The sequence below is a fragment of the Bacillus rossius genome, chromosome 1 (assembly GCF_032445375.1).
Source record: "Bacillus rossius redtenbacheri isolate Brsri chromosome 1, Brsri_v3, whole genome shotgun sequence".
NCBI lineage: Eukaryota > Metazoa > Arthropoda > Insecta > Phasmatodea > Bacillidae > Bacillus > Bacillus rossius.
This window is the reverse complement of record NC_086330.1, coordinates 122,869,058-122,884,838: the sequence shown is the minus strand read 5'-3', so window position 1 is coordinate 122,884,838 and position 15,781 is coordinate 122,869,058. Positions and strand designations below refer to the sequence as shown.

General features: G+C 37.2%; 1 protein-coding gene across 1 annotated transcript in view; it reads right to left on the bottom strand.

Moving 5' to 3' along the window:
• Positions 1-15,781, bottom strand: part of LOC134529457 (uncharacterized) — a 62,591-nt gene that overhangs the window by 45,833 nt on the left and 977 nt on the right. The window contains exon 2 of the mRNA XM_063363581.1: positions 8,551-8,670. Within this exon, the coding sequence (XP_063219651.1) occupies positions 8,551-8,670 (120 nt within the window). The remainder of the gene's footprint in view (positions 1-8,550; positions 8,671-15,781) is intronic.

The window sequence follows — 15,781 nt, the reverse complement described above, 5'->3', positions numbered from 1 at the left end:
CGAACAAAAGTAGAAAATCAAATTAATTTATCTGGATAGCGTAGAGTTTCGTGGATAAAGTTTTCCCCTGTGTAATCTTCACTCACTGAGCTGGTGACAACATGCTCACACGCGTAAGAGTTCTTTTTTTATTTTTAATATTTTTAATAAGGACTAACAGAAAACTCTCTCTTTTAAATTGAGGCTTAAAGGTTTATAATCCTTAACTATTTTGCATCTAATATTTCGTGTGTTTGTACACGATTTTAAATAAATTCATAATATAACTATATTTAATTCTTAATAAATATTTTTTTACGAACATTCATTATTTAAAGGACTTTATGCACTTAAAGGCAATTTTTTTTCAGTCCTAGCATGTTCTGAAAGCATAAAATCATGTGACATACAGTTTTGGATTAACAGTTCGTAAGTAACCTTCGTTAATAATTATTTGTCCTCAAAACCATAGAAACCTGAGTTATTCATGGTTTTATACTTTCAGTAAATGCAAGGAATGACAAAATTGTGTCTTTACGTTCATACAAAAAACAAAACAATAAATAAGTATTTGTTCAGTAGAAAAAAATAAGATTTTGAACTACTTATTCTGATTACTGCCAAGAACAGTATACCAAGTTTCCATGCTTCCCTATGCTGTTATTATCGGGTACTAATGGACAGCCTCCTCCGGCAAGTAACTCCACTAGGGTATCTCTAGTTATTTGACAAGAGCGGCTTACATAACACTAGGCCAAGAATTTTGATGTTAACCATGGCTCGAGGCTAAATACATACTTTGTTGTTTTTATTCAAACAAAAAATAAAATAACTCATCTGTGCTGCAATAAGTTGTCAGGGTTTATATATGTGAGTATATAATGTCCCTTAGTCCTGTCCCAATTCACCTGAAATATACTTACACTTATATGTGCTTGTCACCGAAAGTGACATCATGAAGGCTGTCTGAACTGGATCTGAGGTATGTAGGATCACAAGTAAACGAATCTGTGTACTTCTCGCGTACAACCAAGTAAAGAAATGTTGCCAATTTGAAAATCATTTTGAAGGTTATGTTTTATTGAACACTCCAATAACTAAAAAAAACTCGTAAAGTAATTTTTACTTTATATCTTGACAGGATGATAATAATTAATAATAAAAAATATTTTAGTTTTTTATAACAAAGTTTAAACACATAAACATGCACATATATCACCCATGATTTACAAGAAAAATATATAATAAACTTAAGTTACGTGCAATAAATTCGTGTGTTTGTTTTTGAGTTTAAAAGTTTACTATTGTGAGATTAAATTTTTCGCAGGAATTAAAAATATTTATTAATAAAACCAAAATTTAGCCTCTTTTTAGGATGGTATCACACTATGAACTTCTGCCACTGCGGCTAAAACTTTCGCAGTGATTTTTGGTTGAAAATTCTTTCGACCGCTTTTCTTAGAGTGCACAATGCAGGTCTCTCAAGAATGCACGAAGTAAATCAACCAAAATGGAACATGTAACGAACTGATGAAGAAGAAATCACCGAGTAGAAGATGAAAACCACTCGGTTCAACTGCATATTGTTGAGACAAACAATTATATCCGTCCGAAACGCTGCAGTGCACCATTAAGGACAAGCTGAAGCTGGAGTCGCGTCGTGTTATGTTGTCGAGGTATTGTGACTCTACGCTATTAACTCACTCGTGCTGGAACCATGTACGACGTATAATCTGATTTGCGGTGTCGTGTCCGTCGTGACATTGTGACCTCATTTTAAATATGCCTTAAGGGGAATTAGGCCCCATCATATCAGATTTTCATCTTTTTGCTATAATTCTAATTTCAAAACTATTCATCCCAATTTTGTAGCATGCCAAGTCATAAAAAATATCTTACAGACCTTCTGTACCTTGTAACCACGTATTTACTAACAGGCTCTGGTCTGGAAGTGCCAGGATGCTATATACATAAATATATATATAAAATTCTCGTGTCACAGTGTTAGTTATCATACTCCTCCAAAACGGCTTGACCGATTTTTATCAAATTTTGTATGCATATTCAGTAGGTCTGAGAATCGGCTACTATCTATTTTTTATACCCCTAAGTGATAAGGTTGTCCACCCCAAACATTTATTTTTTAATTTTTGGACAAATTTTTTTTTTATTTTTTTATAATGTGGCATTAAAAAATACATACAACCCTAAATTTTCACCCTTCTATCACCAACCCATAATTTTTAATAGAATTTTATATTTTTCAACCCCGGTCGATAGCTGATCAACCTTCCCCGCCTACAGTGATGGCGGATGGAAAGATGGCGGGCCTAATCTCCCTCCAAGTGCCCGATGCAAGCTACCTGTGTGACACCCACTTGAGCGTCGGTGTGGCGGCACCGTCACTCACCGCTGCAGAAGAGACCCGTGTCGCCATGGAGTGTCTTACTCTTAGATTGCAGTACAGAGTGTATGGAACCCGCTATTGTCACATTTACACTACCCGGCTGATTAACATTAACCATATAACTGATGTGTAACAATCTTAGCTCTCGATATATACGGCATTTGGTAGGAGTAATTTCGTGAAAATCGAACGGGAAGTCGATGAATGGAAATGTGTCACAAGGATGGCGGACCCAAGTGTAGAAACACAAATTCGTATATACTCACGTAAACATTAGGGGACAGACGAAATGTATTGTTGTGCCAAATGAAACTATTTTAGTGAAACTACCTTGTAATATATTTGGTAAACTAATATAGTCATAGTAAGAAGTAATCACAAGTTTTAAAATACATAAGAAAGCTGGCATTACAATGATTATAATACATATCCTCATTTTAATTCCCTGGAGGCTTACTATCACAGCAGTAGAGCGCACGTTTGGTAACCTCAAAGGGCGTGGAAATTTTTTACATATATAAGAACCTTATAATATAATAACAACGTTGAATCAGCTCAATAAGGTTACTATTTGTTTGTTGGAAGTTTTAAGAGACTGATTTAAGTTGTTTGAACAAAAACAAATATACAAACTTATTCTTAGTGTTATATTATGTGTTATAAAATGTTTCAGGTTCATATCATAGTAATGCCACATAAAAGAAACAACTAACGTGTGCGGAAAGTTCCTTGTCAAAAATCAGGTTAAAAGCCGGGGGTTTATCGGAGCCGTTTTTGACAATTAAAAATTACCGGTTGTTTCGCGCTGCTAATTGCTGTCTGCGTTTGATGGTGACAAGCAACATGTACGATTCAGACAGAAAATTCTAGCGGCGAGGGCAGAAAGTATGTGTGTGCTTCGCATCCAGAAATTTTTATATTTGAAAGCTATTCATCATCAGTTTATTTATTACACTCGGCATTATTTTAAAGAATTCTACATTGAATCTTGGATTTTAGTTTCATATTATAAGTTTATATGCAACATGTACAACATGAGAATACATGACTTTGCTCGTTCTGAGGTTAGATGTTTACACATCACTAGCGAGTACTGAAAGATTCGCTTACATTTTTTCTGTACCATCGTTAATTATAATAAGTTAAAAAATACGAGGGGTATTTTTCCAACCTTCAATGGGCTATAAAAGAGACAAATTTAGATAACATCATAATTTAATCACCGAAAGTACAGCAGGATCTTATTATTTTTCTACATAATCGCAAAAACGATCAAGGAATTTTTCATATCGTAACACATGCTTCTCGAGGCCTTCTTCGAAGAAGTTAGCCGCCAGTGAATAGAGATACAGGGCCAGCGCCTGGATCTTCCTCTCCCTCGCGACGCCGTTGTGAGGCGGGTGGACTAATAGTGCGGCGCATTCTGTCCCTCTATTCGCAAATCTTGCGATAAAGCTTGACACGGGAGACAGTGCACCGTGTGATTAGTCCACCCGCCTCACAGCAGCGTCGCGAGGGAGAGGGAGGTCCAGGCGCTGGCCCTGTATCTCTATTCACTGGCGGCTAACTTCTTAGAAGAAGGCATAGAGAAGCACGTGTTACGATATGACGAATGCCTCGATCGTGTTTGCGATCATGTAGAAATATAACTAATACCCTGCTGTACTTTCGGTAGTTAAATTATTATGTTATATAAATTTCTCATTTTTGATAGCCCATCGGAGGTTGTAAAAAACAGGCCCCGTATATATTTTTAATTTTACTATTTGCTGTTGTTTTGAAGATCAATGCTTTATACCAAATATTATTTCATCAGGGAAATATATTGTAGCAGTCCGTCATTTCAATAATTTATGATATGCTCAAACAGATTCAAAAATTACAATATTAAATTATTTAAATAAATGTTGACAAAAATGGTTGAAATAATATGCCACTTTTCAGTTACGTTTCTTTAAAAGTAGAAATAGAATATTCTCATATTTTTATCTGGATAAAACACAACAATATGTATTTCCAAAATTTTTAATTCTTAATATTCCTTTATAAAATACAATGTTTCAAATACAACTTATTTTTTTTATTACACTATAAAGTGTTTAGAACTTTTGTGTCCTATGTAGTAAATCTGGCAACACAGCACAACGAAGCACGATCATCATCACTATTAGCAGAAATCGTGCACTGAAAAGAGAGATCAAACGCACACTGCAAACTGCCTCCACTAGTCATCACAGAATAAAGCCCTCAGCGCGGGGGAAGTACAGGCCTTTTCAGGGGTTCTTGTATTCCCATTGGTAATCATTAGAAGTTTGAGGGTTGGGGACGAAAACCTTCCCCCTTCCTTTCTTGTCCTTAATTGATTATCCCGGGCCATCAGCAAGGAAACCCCAGCAGACATTCTCGTAATGTAAGTGTGTTACCACACTTTGCCTAGGTACACTTTTGTTTACCCCATATCCCTTGTTACACTCCTCAGTCATAACAGAGTAAACCCAAGTTATGTTATTATTTTGTTACACTTCACTCTCTCTTGATGACTGGGGTAACTAGTGGATCTTTTAGTTTCAAAAGGCAAAATAATGATTTCGTCCAGGTATAAGTACCTCAATTTTTATTTAACATTTGATTACTTTCATAATATGATAAAATTAGAAAAATTGTTTGACATTTATAAAATGATATTACATTGACATTGATTTAAAATAATGGACCAGCCCTCATTAGAAAATTTCCCTTGATTATAAAATTAAAATATAATTTGCCACAAAAACAGGTTGATTCGCGGGCAATCCCAGTACACGTGGAGCAATTAAAGTCCCAAAGAAACATTTATTGTTGTCTATATATTCAACGTCGTGATTCCATACTATTCCGAAGATATAAAAAAACTGAAGGACTGGCGGTGTGACGATTGCTGGGCCAAGTGGAACTGCTAACTGAACGTCAGGTGTCCCTAGTCATCCGGCCCTTGGAACCTGTCTGGTCTTTGGAATATCATCTGATCCTTGGACCCTGTCATACAGGGAGATGGCTTCCAGGATCAGCCCGGGTGCGGAGTTCGCGAACCCGCGGTTGTCACGGACTTTTCCATGATTTAAAAAAATAAATTATGATCAACAAAACATGACTTCTCCTACGAGGTACACAGACTGACTAAATGCTAATCACTAAAGTTGTGGGAATCATATCCCTTGCCTAGCTGATTACATCTTTAAAAAAACGGAGTGACGTCTTGATGCCGGAGATACGGTGTGGTCAGTCCGGAGTCGTGGCGCGCAGTAAATTTGGGGCGGCAGCGACTCGTAATTAAAAGGCGAAGTCAATCAAAAGAAAGGGGGGAGGCTTCGGCTTCCGGACCGACAGGTTCCGAAGATTACCGAGGGGCTTGTCGAGAAATACTGACTTCGATATCTCGAAGTTGGTGGTACTGGCCTGTGTCAGCGCGACCTACTGAGGTGTGTCTGAACCAAGTAGAGGTCGACTCACACGAGGCGACTGCTAAAGCATTGTGCTTATGGACGGGACTAAGCGCGCGCTCTGGTGGCCTGGGAAGGAACTACGGGGTACTGGTTGCTGTGGGAGACGCCAGGTGGCAGGCATTTAGCGGGCGTTCAAACCCAGGGGAAATAATTTGCAACACTGCCGCTAGGGGCATAAGCATGTACTTTCCAATAATATTGTCGAGACCTTGAGGCAGGCCGACTCTGGGCATTGTTCCCAGGAAAACTTGGTGAAGGGGAGGGGGTGGAAACCGCGATGACAGTGGGAACGAGGTTCTACTGAGCCCGGAGGTGTGACTGGACATTGGTGAAAATGACTCGAGATCATGCCATTGAGTGCTCACGTCAGGCGAGGTCTTAGAAACAGCCTGCCATGATAGCTTGCAGCACATAGCAGTTCTTGTCACGGCTCGGAGGCGAATTTCAGGCGACGTACGTGCACAAAGGCGGGAATAAAACGATAGCCATGCTGGGTCATTAAATGGTAGGCAAAATTATATGCTGGGAAGGATTGGGGAGACAGGTCCGACAAAGATAAACTGGAGTGTACAGGAGGAGGAACAAGTTTAAGTTCTTGCAGCAAGCAAATAAAATGACTGGCAACAGAATATTTCAAAAATTAAAATTTATAATTGTGCCAAAAATACTAATTGGTGGCACACCCTGCCCTAAGTCTCTGAAAACAGAAATCTGGACATACGTAGGTCTGCCGAGGCTTGTAGTGAGGTTACCTGAAAATTGTCAAGTTAAATTCTTGCCTGTAGTTGGGGAAAGCGTCCAGGCCTCCAGGAAAATGGCTACATTATTTAATATAACATAATAATAATTATTGGTTAAATGAGTTCAAACTATATGTTGTTAGCTAAAAAACTTGTAGAAATAGTTTAGTTGAGATTAGAGGAGGCTGTGTTATGGCGAAGTCGGTGCTTCGCTCTGATTGGTTGGTGCTATCACGGCCGAGTCCTCGACAGGAGCTAGTCGCGGTGTTTTTCTTGATTGATTTTAGTTTTAATATAGAATTATAATAATAATTGATGGTAAAATATGTTCATAATAATTTGTGCTGCTTATAAAACTTGTATAATAGTTGAGATAAGTAATGGCGAAGTCGGTGAAAACTAAGGAGACATGCTGTAACACACGGGACACCCACTAGGGCGGTATTCCAAGTCGTTCGGGTAAGGTAGCGAATACGCACTGCCTTGTTGGGACACAACCGTAACCTAACTCGCGGGCCGTATTCCAGAACGCGTCCATACAGAATCCAGTAAGGAATAAACGGTGCTCTGAGTGAGGATAGAAACTGGTTTCAACGCATTCTAGCGGTCGTTTCACAACCATCGATACAATTGTAACGGTAAAAATCCTAGATATAGCAACACCATTGCAAGAATTAAATGGTGTTATTCTAATTTACTCAAACTCTTTTTAAGTTATAATTATTTCTTGTTATGATCATGAAAGTATACAAAATGTATTCCAGGATGGTTCCGCCACCACAAAACTTTATTTGGCACACCAATACCCATGGTACGTCACGATATTCACGAAATAGAATATATACGAGTTAATGACGCTAGACGCGGGTCCGCCATCTGGACATCGACGAAAAAGTGAGCTCTACGCATGCGCGGCATTTGGGCAACATATAAGTCACGGATAGGACACCAACATCTGTTTCCTAAAATTAAGGGACTGGCCGTGACCTATCGTGCACTAGGAATACGGTTAGGGTTACAGGTGTAGCATGATCAACACCTATATTCTTATTTTTGTAAGTTTCATATGATTCATGCAATGCGAAATTTTATTTCATTCAATTTATTGGACATACGCCATTGCAGTTTTGCACTGTTTGTGCCTTGAAGACGGGAAAAGACATCGGTTCCCGAAACGTCGCAACAGTTTTGTCTTAGGAAACATACTGTGCTCGTCGGTGTTGTTGTCATTGTGCTATCCATAGCATCTGTTAACCTTCATCGCTGTGTTCGTATCTTTGCTGCGTTGTCCAGGTTTTGTTGTCTGTCTGCATTTACTGTTATTGTTGAAACTGTCTCGTCGTTGTTAGCCCGCTGTTGTTAGTCTATGCTGTTATTGTCTTTTTTTTCATGACTCAATTCCTTATACGGAATTCTTGAGCTGTCTGATATTTAAAATTGAAAGTGTTCGTCTGTGCCGTCGTCGTTGTGTTGTCCACAAAACCTGTTTAGGTTCATCGTTGGGTTAATGTTTGACATCAGTTGATTTAGGTTTGTTTTGGTGGGTTTTATGTTTTCATTTTTAATTTATCATTTTGCATTTACGAATTTTTACGAATTTTTCCCATGGCAAACAGTGCAAAACTGCAACGGCGTATGCCCAAGAAATTGTACGAAACCTTATTCTTTGTGTGTTGCAGTTGGCAGAGCTTTTACTCACCCCGGGAACCCTACATAACTTATAGAAAGTCACAACTTAGAACAGTCATAAATTATCATTCTTGAATAAAACTACACAAATTAGAACTGTCATAAGTTAGAGCGATCATAACCTAGAAACACACAACTTAGAAACACGTAACTTAGAAACACACAACATGGAAACATCGTAACGTAAAACTAGCACAAGTTAGAAACATAACAGTTATAACATCCATTGTTGTTTTGACAGGAAACGGCTCACCCCTGCAGGAGAAGAGCCCCGTGTCCCGCTCCGGGTCACACACGCAGCGCGAGTTCTTGCACGTGTAGCCCGGCATGTCCATGTTGGCGCACTCCATCGTGTCCTGGCACATCACCGCTCCTGCGCACACGCCCCGCGTCACACACACACGCCAGCCTCGCGTGCCCAGCACAGCTGTACATGCTTTTTTTTTTAATGGAACAGGAAAATAAGATATCTTGGATTTGTACATTTACATGTATAATAATAAGGACAATAACACAAAATAAAATCCAAGTATCTTTTCCATTGTTCGAAAACAATTTGTTTGAAAGAAACATAAATTAAAATATAAATTTTGCGCCAATTTTTGTAAGTAATACTCAGTATTATCTCGAAAAACGTATTTCATATATGAAAATGTACAAATGAACAACATGTTTCTTGTTAGTATTAAAAACTATTTGTTTGCTTCTGGTTTCCAAAGGTATATATTTTTAAAAGTACAGAACATTTGTTTCTGTATAATACAAATATAAAAAATGTGCAAGTTTAATTGTTTACAAGGTTTTTATATTATAAAAAATATTGAATGTACAATCAATCATAACTTCAGTCGTCTATAAGTATTTAAGTTATGTTAAAAAAATTACGAAAAATGTACGAAAACGTCAAAGTTCGTCCATTTCTATGAACGAACCATCATAGCATAAGAAACGGCCTAACGCAAAACTCAGCCGCGAGGTGTTTTATGTACTCATGTTTACAAGAAACTACTGATTGAACTAGCAATTTGTTTTTTGCACAAGAAATTTCAAACCCCGTGGAATGTGTACTTTCAAGACATATGGTGGTTTATATTAAATATCTATTCGAAGATTTTTAACATTGCCCGACTTGGAATTCACACACTGCTGCATCTTAGTGCGTCCCGACTGAATATCTACGAAACTAACAAACTTTACGCTCCAATGGCGGACGCAAAGAGGAGAGATAAGGGGGATAATTCGCCCCCCCCCCCCCCGAAGTTATGGAATAAATGTTCAAAATATCACCGAAGACAGTATGTTACTGTGTCAGAAGCCACTTCTCCTACGGTAACTACTGTAGGCACATTTGTATGTGTGGTAATGTCAATTGCCAGAAGTTTTTTTAATACAAGTTTTCAAATTTTAATTTTTTTCTATTTTCTTTTTGAAATCTCCCACACAAACCTGCCCCCTCCCCCCCCCCCCAAAAAAAAATCTTGTGTCGACCACTGTTATACACTTTCCGACGATGACACTATAATATGGTCACCGCTTCAAGTTTCATATCGAAATAAATTTACAAGAAAATCTTTTAGTTAATGGTGATGAAAAGAAAAAAACAAATGAAACAACCAATTCGTCGTGAGAGCCCGAGCAAAGAGGATGGGAAAGGTAACATGGTGCATTAAAAACGAGAATACAAACAGAAAATAGAATCTAAACTAGGTACTTGACAGAATTCGACGGAGCTGGTTTCGTCGTTAGATGATTTCATTACGGAGATCTGAATGCACAGAAATAGTCAATACAGTGTATAGTCAAAAAAAAAAAAAATGCTAATGTTTTTTCATAAAAAAAGGACTTGAAACCAAGAACCAAACAACTATAAAAAATTGGCTTTAAAATTATTAAAATTACATCAGAAAAACCTATATAGTAACCAAATCTTAGAACAAAACATATTTCAATGATGTTATTTTAAAATTTCATAACAGAATGTTTCATTAATTTGAAATTGGCTTAAAATGGTACATATTTGTTGTTAAATTTGGTTGCTATAGAGGTTTTTCTTATGTGATTTTAATAATTTTAGAGCCAATTTTTTTTCTTTTTTGTTTATTTTTTGGTTTCCTGCCATTTTTTTATGAAGAAAAAAAGTTTGCATTTTTTAAAACTATATACTGTACTGACTACTTCTATACATTTAGGTCTCCTTAATGAAAATATGTAGCTAACAAAACAAACCCCATTGAAGTAGTTAAGATACTATTACTGTTTTTATGTTTTTTGTCATTCATGCATGATGCGACTTGGTCAATCCTCTTCATACACAGAGTGTGAGTTAACGGACATGCCATTTTACCTAGGGCCTCTGGGGTTTTGATAACCACCGATGGCAGACAGAGACTAAACGCGCTTCACCAAGGTGATAGATGGCGTGAATGAAACAGAGCTTGATGACTTGTCAAAATTGGCGTCATTAAAGACGTTTGGGAGAGGGGGGAGTGATGATGTTACGATAGTGGACTCCAGCTCACGGCAACGTCCGTCACATTTCCCACTTGCAGAAAAATTAATATTCGGGCTGGATCTCGCCAGGAGTAATGGAAGCGATCTGACAGCTTTTTAAAAATTTTATTTTAGTTAAATGTTTGGCTTGTTGGTTATTTCCATCACCAAAGAGCCTACAGTTCCCCCTATGTTGACTTTAGATAAGACAATTATTTGATTAATTTGACAGTTTCTTTGTTACATTTAAGATATATTTGTGACCAGTGGCGTTGACTGGAATACGAACTAGGCTCTGGATTGAGCACCCAATCATCATCATCATCATCATCATCAATATAGTCATGGAACCAAAATACCTTATCATGTATCAATCATCTAGCTTTTTTTCACTGGCTGTCATCATTCTGGTATCAAGAGAAATATCCCCCCCTTAGGGCTTCTTCCCCCCCCCCCCCCCCCCGAGCGCGTCCAGCTGCGCCCTGGGTGTCGACTCGCCTCTTAACAGAGCTTCTCGAGTTCGATTCCCGGCGGGGTCGAACCCGGATCATCTTTGAAAGCGGGGAGACGTGGCACACGCCGCCGTCGCCAACGCATTCCGTCAATGCTCCGTGTTCCTTTCCCGTCGCCTCTAGCGACGGCGATGTAGACGAGACGTTAAACCCTTAGGTATTCATGCATTCACACAATCATCCATTCAACAATTCAGTCATTCATTCAGACGTTCATATATTCATTCTTTAATTCATTCAGTCATTCCTACATTCATTCTGTCATTTATTCTGTCATTTGTACATTCATTCAATCTTCCATACACACGTGCACTCACACATTAGGTGTCAGCAGGCGGGCGTGAATCGTCGTGGGTACGAGGGACGCCCTCCCCTTAACCCCTCCCCTGCCCACACCAAACCTCCCCTGACGCGGAGTAGGACCGGGCCGTGAAGGGACGCCGCGCCACTATCGATCCCGGCGTCGCGTCGCTGCCGGGCGACCGCTTGCTGCCGTCTTGTTTACAGTTATTTTTCTACCGTTATTAGCATCGCTCGCACGGAGAGCTCAATGGTCCAGGGAATGAAACACTCACTAATGCAAAAATCTTTTGTGGGAAACTAGCTAAAGTACCCGGCGTTGTTTGGGCTAAACCCTCTTGGGAGATAATATTCGGAAAACCTTGATCTCAGCCGGTTGATGACTATCTAGTATAAGGAACGTCAATGCTGAGTTTCAGTTCTGTAGTAGGTACCTTATCTTGAAAAACGGAAACATTTTGATGATTAAAGCCCCCGTATAATTTTTGTAGATTTTAATTTAGAAAAACTTCAAACATTCTGATTTTTAACATCCCGGCAACCGGCCTTGTTAGCTGATTGAAGGAAAATCGCGTTCTAAGTTGATGTCTATGTTATATAAAGAACATCGCTGCCGAGTTTCAAGCCTGTAGGAAAACGGGAAATTTTGATATTTAAAGCCCAGCAACCCCCCTTGTAAACTGATTTTCGCAAAATCCTTTTTTTAGTGCATTTCCTTTAAAATTTCAAATCTTTAGGTGCATCGATTCAGGCTGTGCGTTGTTTGCCAATCAGTAGTCAAATGATACCTCTCTGTTTTACATCTACATATTGAACTTACTATTATGTTTGATAAGAAATGAGAAACAGGCAACAAAACTTATATTAAATGTCTTAAATATAAATGCATGAAATAGTTAATATTTACTGTAATAATTTTATATACTAGAGTAAATAAATACTACTTAAAGATTAAACAAGCATTATCACAATTTAAATTATTTAACCACAGTTTCGCAGGTATTTTTTTATTTAAAAGTTTAAACCAGTCGATTTGAGTTTTCTTACACTTTTGGAAGCACTTCTCGGTTACCTGGAAGATTAGGTCTGCGTATAATAATTTACTGCTATAGAATCTGATTTTCTTAACTAAAAATATTTGGAAAATGATGTTTTGCAGTCTACTCATTACACTTAGAGACACATAAAAAATAAAAATAGCCAAAACGTAAAGGCAGTAGAAAAGTTTCTTTAAAAATTTTATATTACATTACTGGCCAAGCAGGAGAATAATAATTTTTTCATGTACACTGAACAAGTATTTTGAAAGTTATGTCATAAGTTCGATATGATTCTTCCGTAAGTTCATTTTAGCTTTTCAAAGTAAACGTAATGTCCATATATTTTTAAAGATATATTTAAATTTACGAAGATCGTGGGATAATTTGTAACCAGTTTGCTTCGTAAATTAAAATGCTTATTTTTTAACTGTATAAGGTCGACTTTCCTCAGAGTGTAATCTTAACACGCGGCCATACACTTAGGCAACACGGGCGTCATTGGTGTGAGTGCAGCAAGCATGGTCAATAACGTTGGCAAGTTTTCGAATAAGGCATACATCTATAGTTAAGGTTCTTGTTTCTATATAAAATATAGTCGTTATCTCTCCCAGTAGAAATTATGGACAATAATCTTGTAAGGAGTATATTGTGGCAGGGGTTGTATATAAACTTATGTACCCACTTTAAGGGGATAGAACCTCAAATAATATTAATTATAAACTTTCGTGTTTTGCACATGATTTTAAATACATTCATGATGTAGTTTAATTATTTATAAAATGTTTTTTTTTGAACAAATATTTATTTAAAAGTTTTTATGAACTTAACTAGACATAATTGTCAGTCGTAGCATAGGCTATGCTGAATTTATGAAACCATGTGGTATATATATTTGGATTAACAGTTAATAAGTAGTCTTCATATTAAAACTCTTTATTTTTAGTATATCATTAATAAATTAATCATATATTATATTTTACCAAAACTCTGAAAATCTCAGGTTTATTTGCTTTCAATTTCATGACAACCATTAAAAAATGACTTTTTGTTATAAAATCAATTTATAAATTGTGAAATATATTATTATTATGAATTTATTTAAAATCATGTATAAACCTTTAATCTCGACCAAGCTGGAAGAAATTTTAGACTTAATTTTACAGAAAGTAGCAAGACGAATATTAATGCACAGTAAGCTAGTTTGGTGCCACATAACGACGACGATGATGATGATTGAGTGATCACCCCGAAGGCTAGTATGAATCCCAGGCACCACGTGGATATTGAATATTGTGTGACAGGAACGTACTAGGCGAAATGAAACTGCGATGGATCGCCCCTGCCTTCCGCAGCACGAAGGTGAATAGGCAACAAAGAACATGGTTCTGAAACCCGGTCGGGAATCGAAACCATGGAGCTGCGGCTGACAGTCGGGAGATCTAGCCTCTAAGTTAAGGAGTATTATCCTAAATTATTTTGCTTCTAATATTTAGTTTATCTTACACATGATTTTCTATAAATCCGATAATTATCTTTAACTGGCCAAAGAAACATAATTTTGTTTAGTGTTTCGGGGAAACGTACATTTCTTAAATTGATTCATGAATAATATAATAAAAATAGAGAGTTTGAAGACAAAAATTACATTCGAACGGTTAATTCGAAAATGTATTACACACTATCCAACAATTTCAGTACATGTTAGGCCTGACATGAAATTTCGCCTTTCAGTTCATAAAAACAATTAAATAAGGACCTGCTTGGTAGAAAAAAAAGCAGTTTATGAACAATTTCATATAGTTATATATTATCGATTTTTTAAATCATGTGAAAAAAATAAATATTAGAAGCAATATAATTTTGGAGACTACCCACTTAACAGGTTAGACAATTCTACATAAATATGTATTAATTTCATTGGTTATGTCACAATATCAAGCTGTCAAAGTCTGAATGGACTATGAGGATACTATGAATAATGGACAACTTTTCTTGAACAGAGAGTATTCCATGACTTGAAGCTCGTGACTGAGGTGGTCCGCAGAAGCAGGTAATCTAATTTAAATCACAGCAAAGCGCTGAATCCATTTCTGGCGACCAAACGTTAGGGAAAAGTAGTTTCGTGTCTATCTAAGGATCATCTGCCAGGGTTTGTTATGACACGAGCAAGCGCTAAGGGCGACGCCTGTACGTGTATTTAGTGCCCAGTAGCCTTTATGTAAGTGTAAGGTAATGAGCTTAAGTGCAGTTAGTTGTCCAGTCGCTCTGCAAACTGCCATGGAACTTAACAGGGTGAACCTACAATTTTAGAGTGGGAAAATATTTTACATTGTTCAACTTATATCTATCTCTTGTAATTATACAACATTGTAAAAATACACTACGCGTTGAATGGCTTCGACACAATTGGTTTCCAAACTATAAATGTCTTGAAAGTAATCATAAACTGACACAAAAGGCCGTATTTACCAAAGGCGATTAAAAAAGTGAGAAAAAAAATTAAAGTAGGTATATATTCGAGATAAATGTTCCAACTTCGACTTTTTCCTGTATTAAGAGATCCATTTTTACCGAGTCTGGTGTGAACGATTGACAACTATTAAAACCCATTTCGTGATGCAAATCACAATAATTAATCTCTGCTCGATAAGAGACAATATTCATTGACATCTCTTTCCTTAACAAAAAAATAATTAATATTGCCTAGTGATTTTTCTTTTGTTTTTGAGTCATCTCGACAAAAAAAATAAGACATCAGATATTATAACTGTAGGTTTTATATTTTGACTCTAGAGGCTGAGAAAATATGCGTGAGGTTCGTTTTCGAAATGCAAATGACAGAAGGTTGAAATGATCCGGTAGATTAACTGGATACAATATTTAATACTGATAGTTAAAAAGGATGTATCTAAAATACACGTCAAAACTGTGGATGCATACTTATGACACAGGAAAATAGAAATATCGATGAACATAGGCCCGCAAATTCTTGTGTTTATCGCTACATCTAGTGTATAGAGGAGATGCACTGAAATCCTGTTTCGTGGAATGTCACATCGGAAAGAAACACAACTAGCTAGCCATGCTGTATGGTGCGTTGTACTCCGTGCACACGATCGCCGATGTGGCCTTTCACATAACG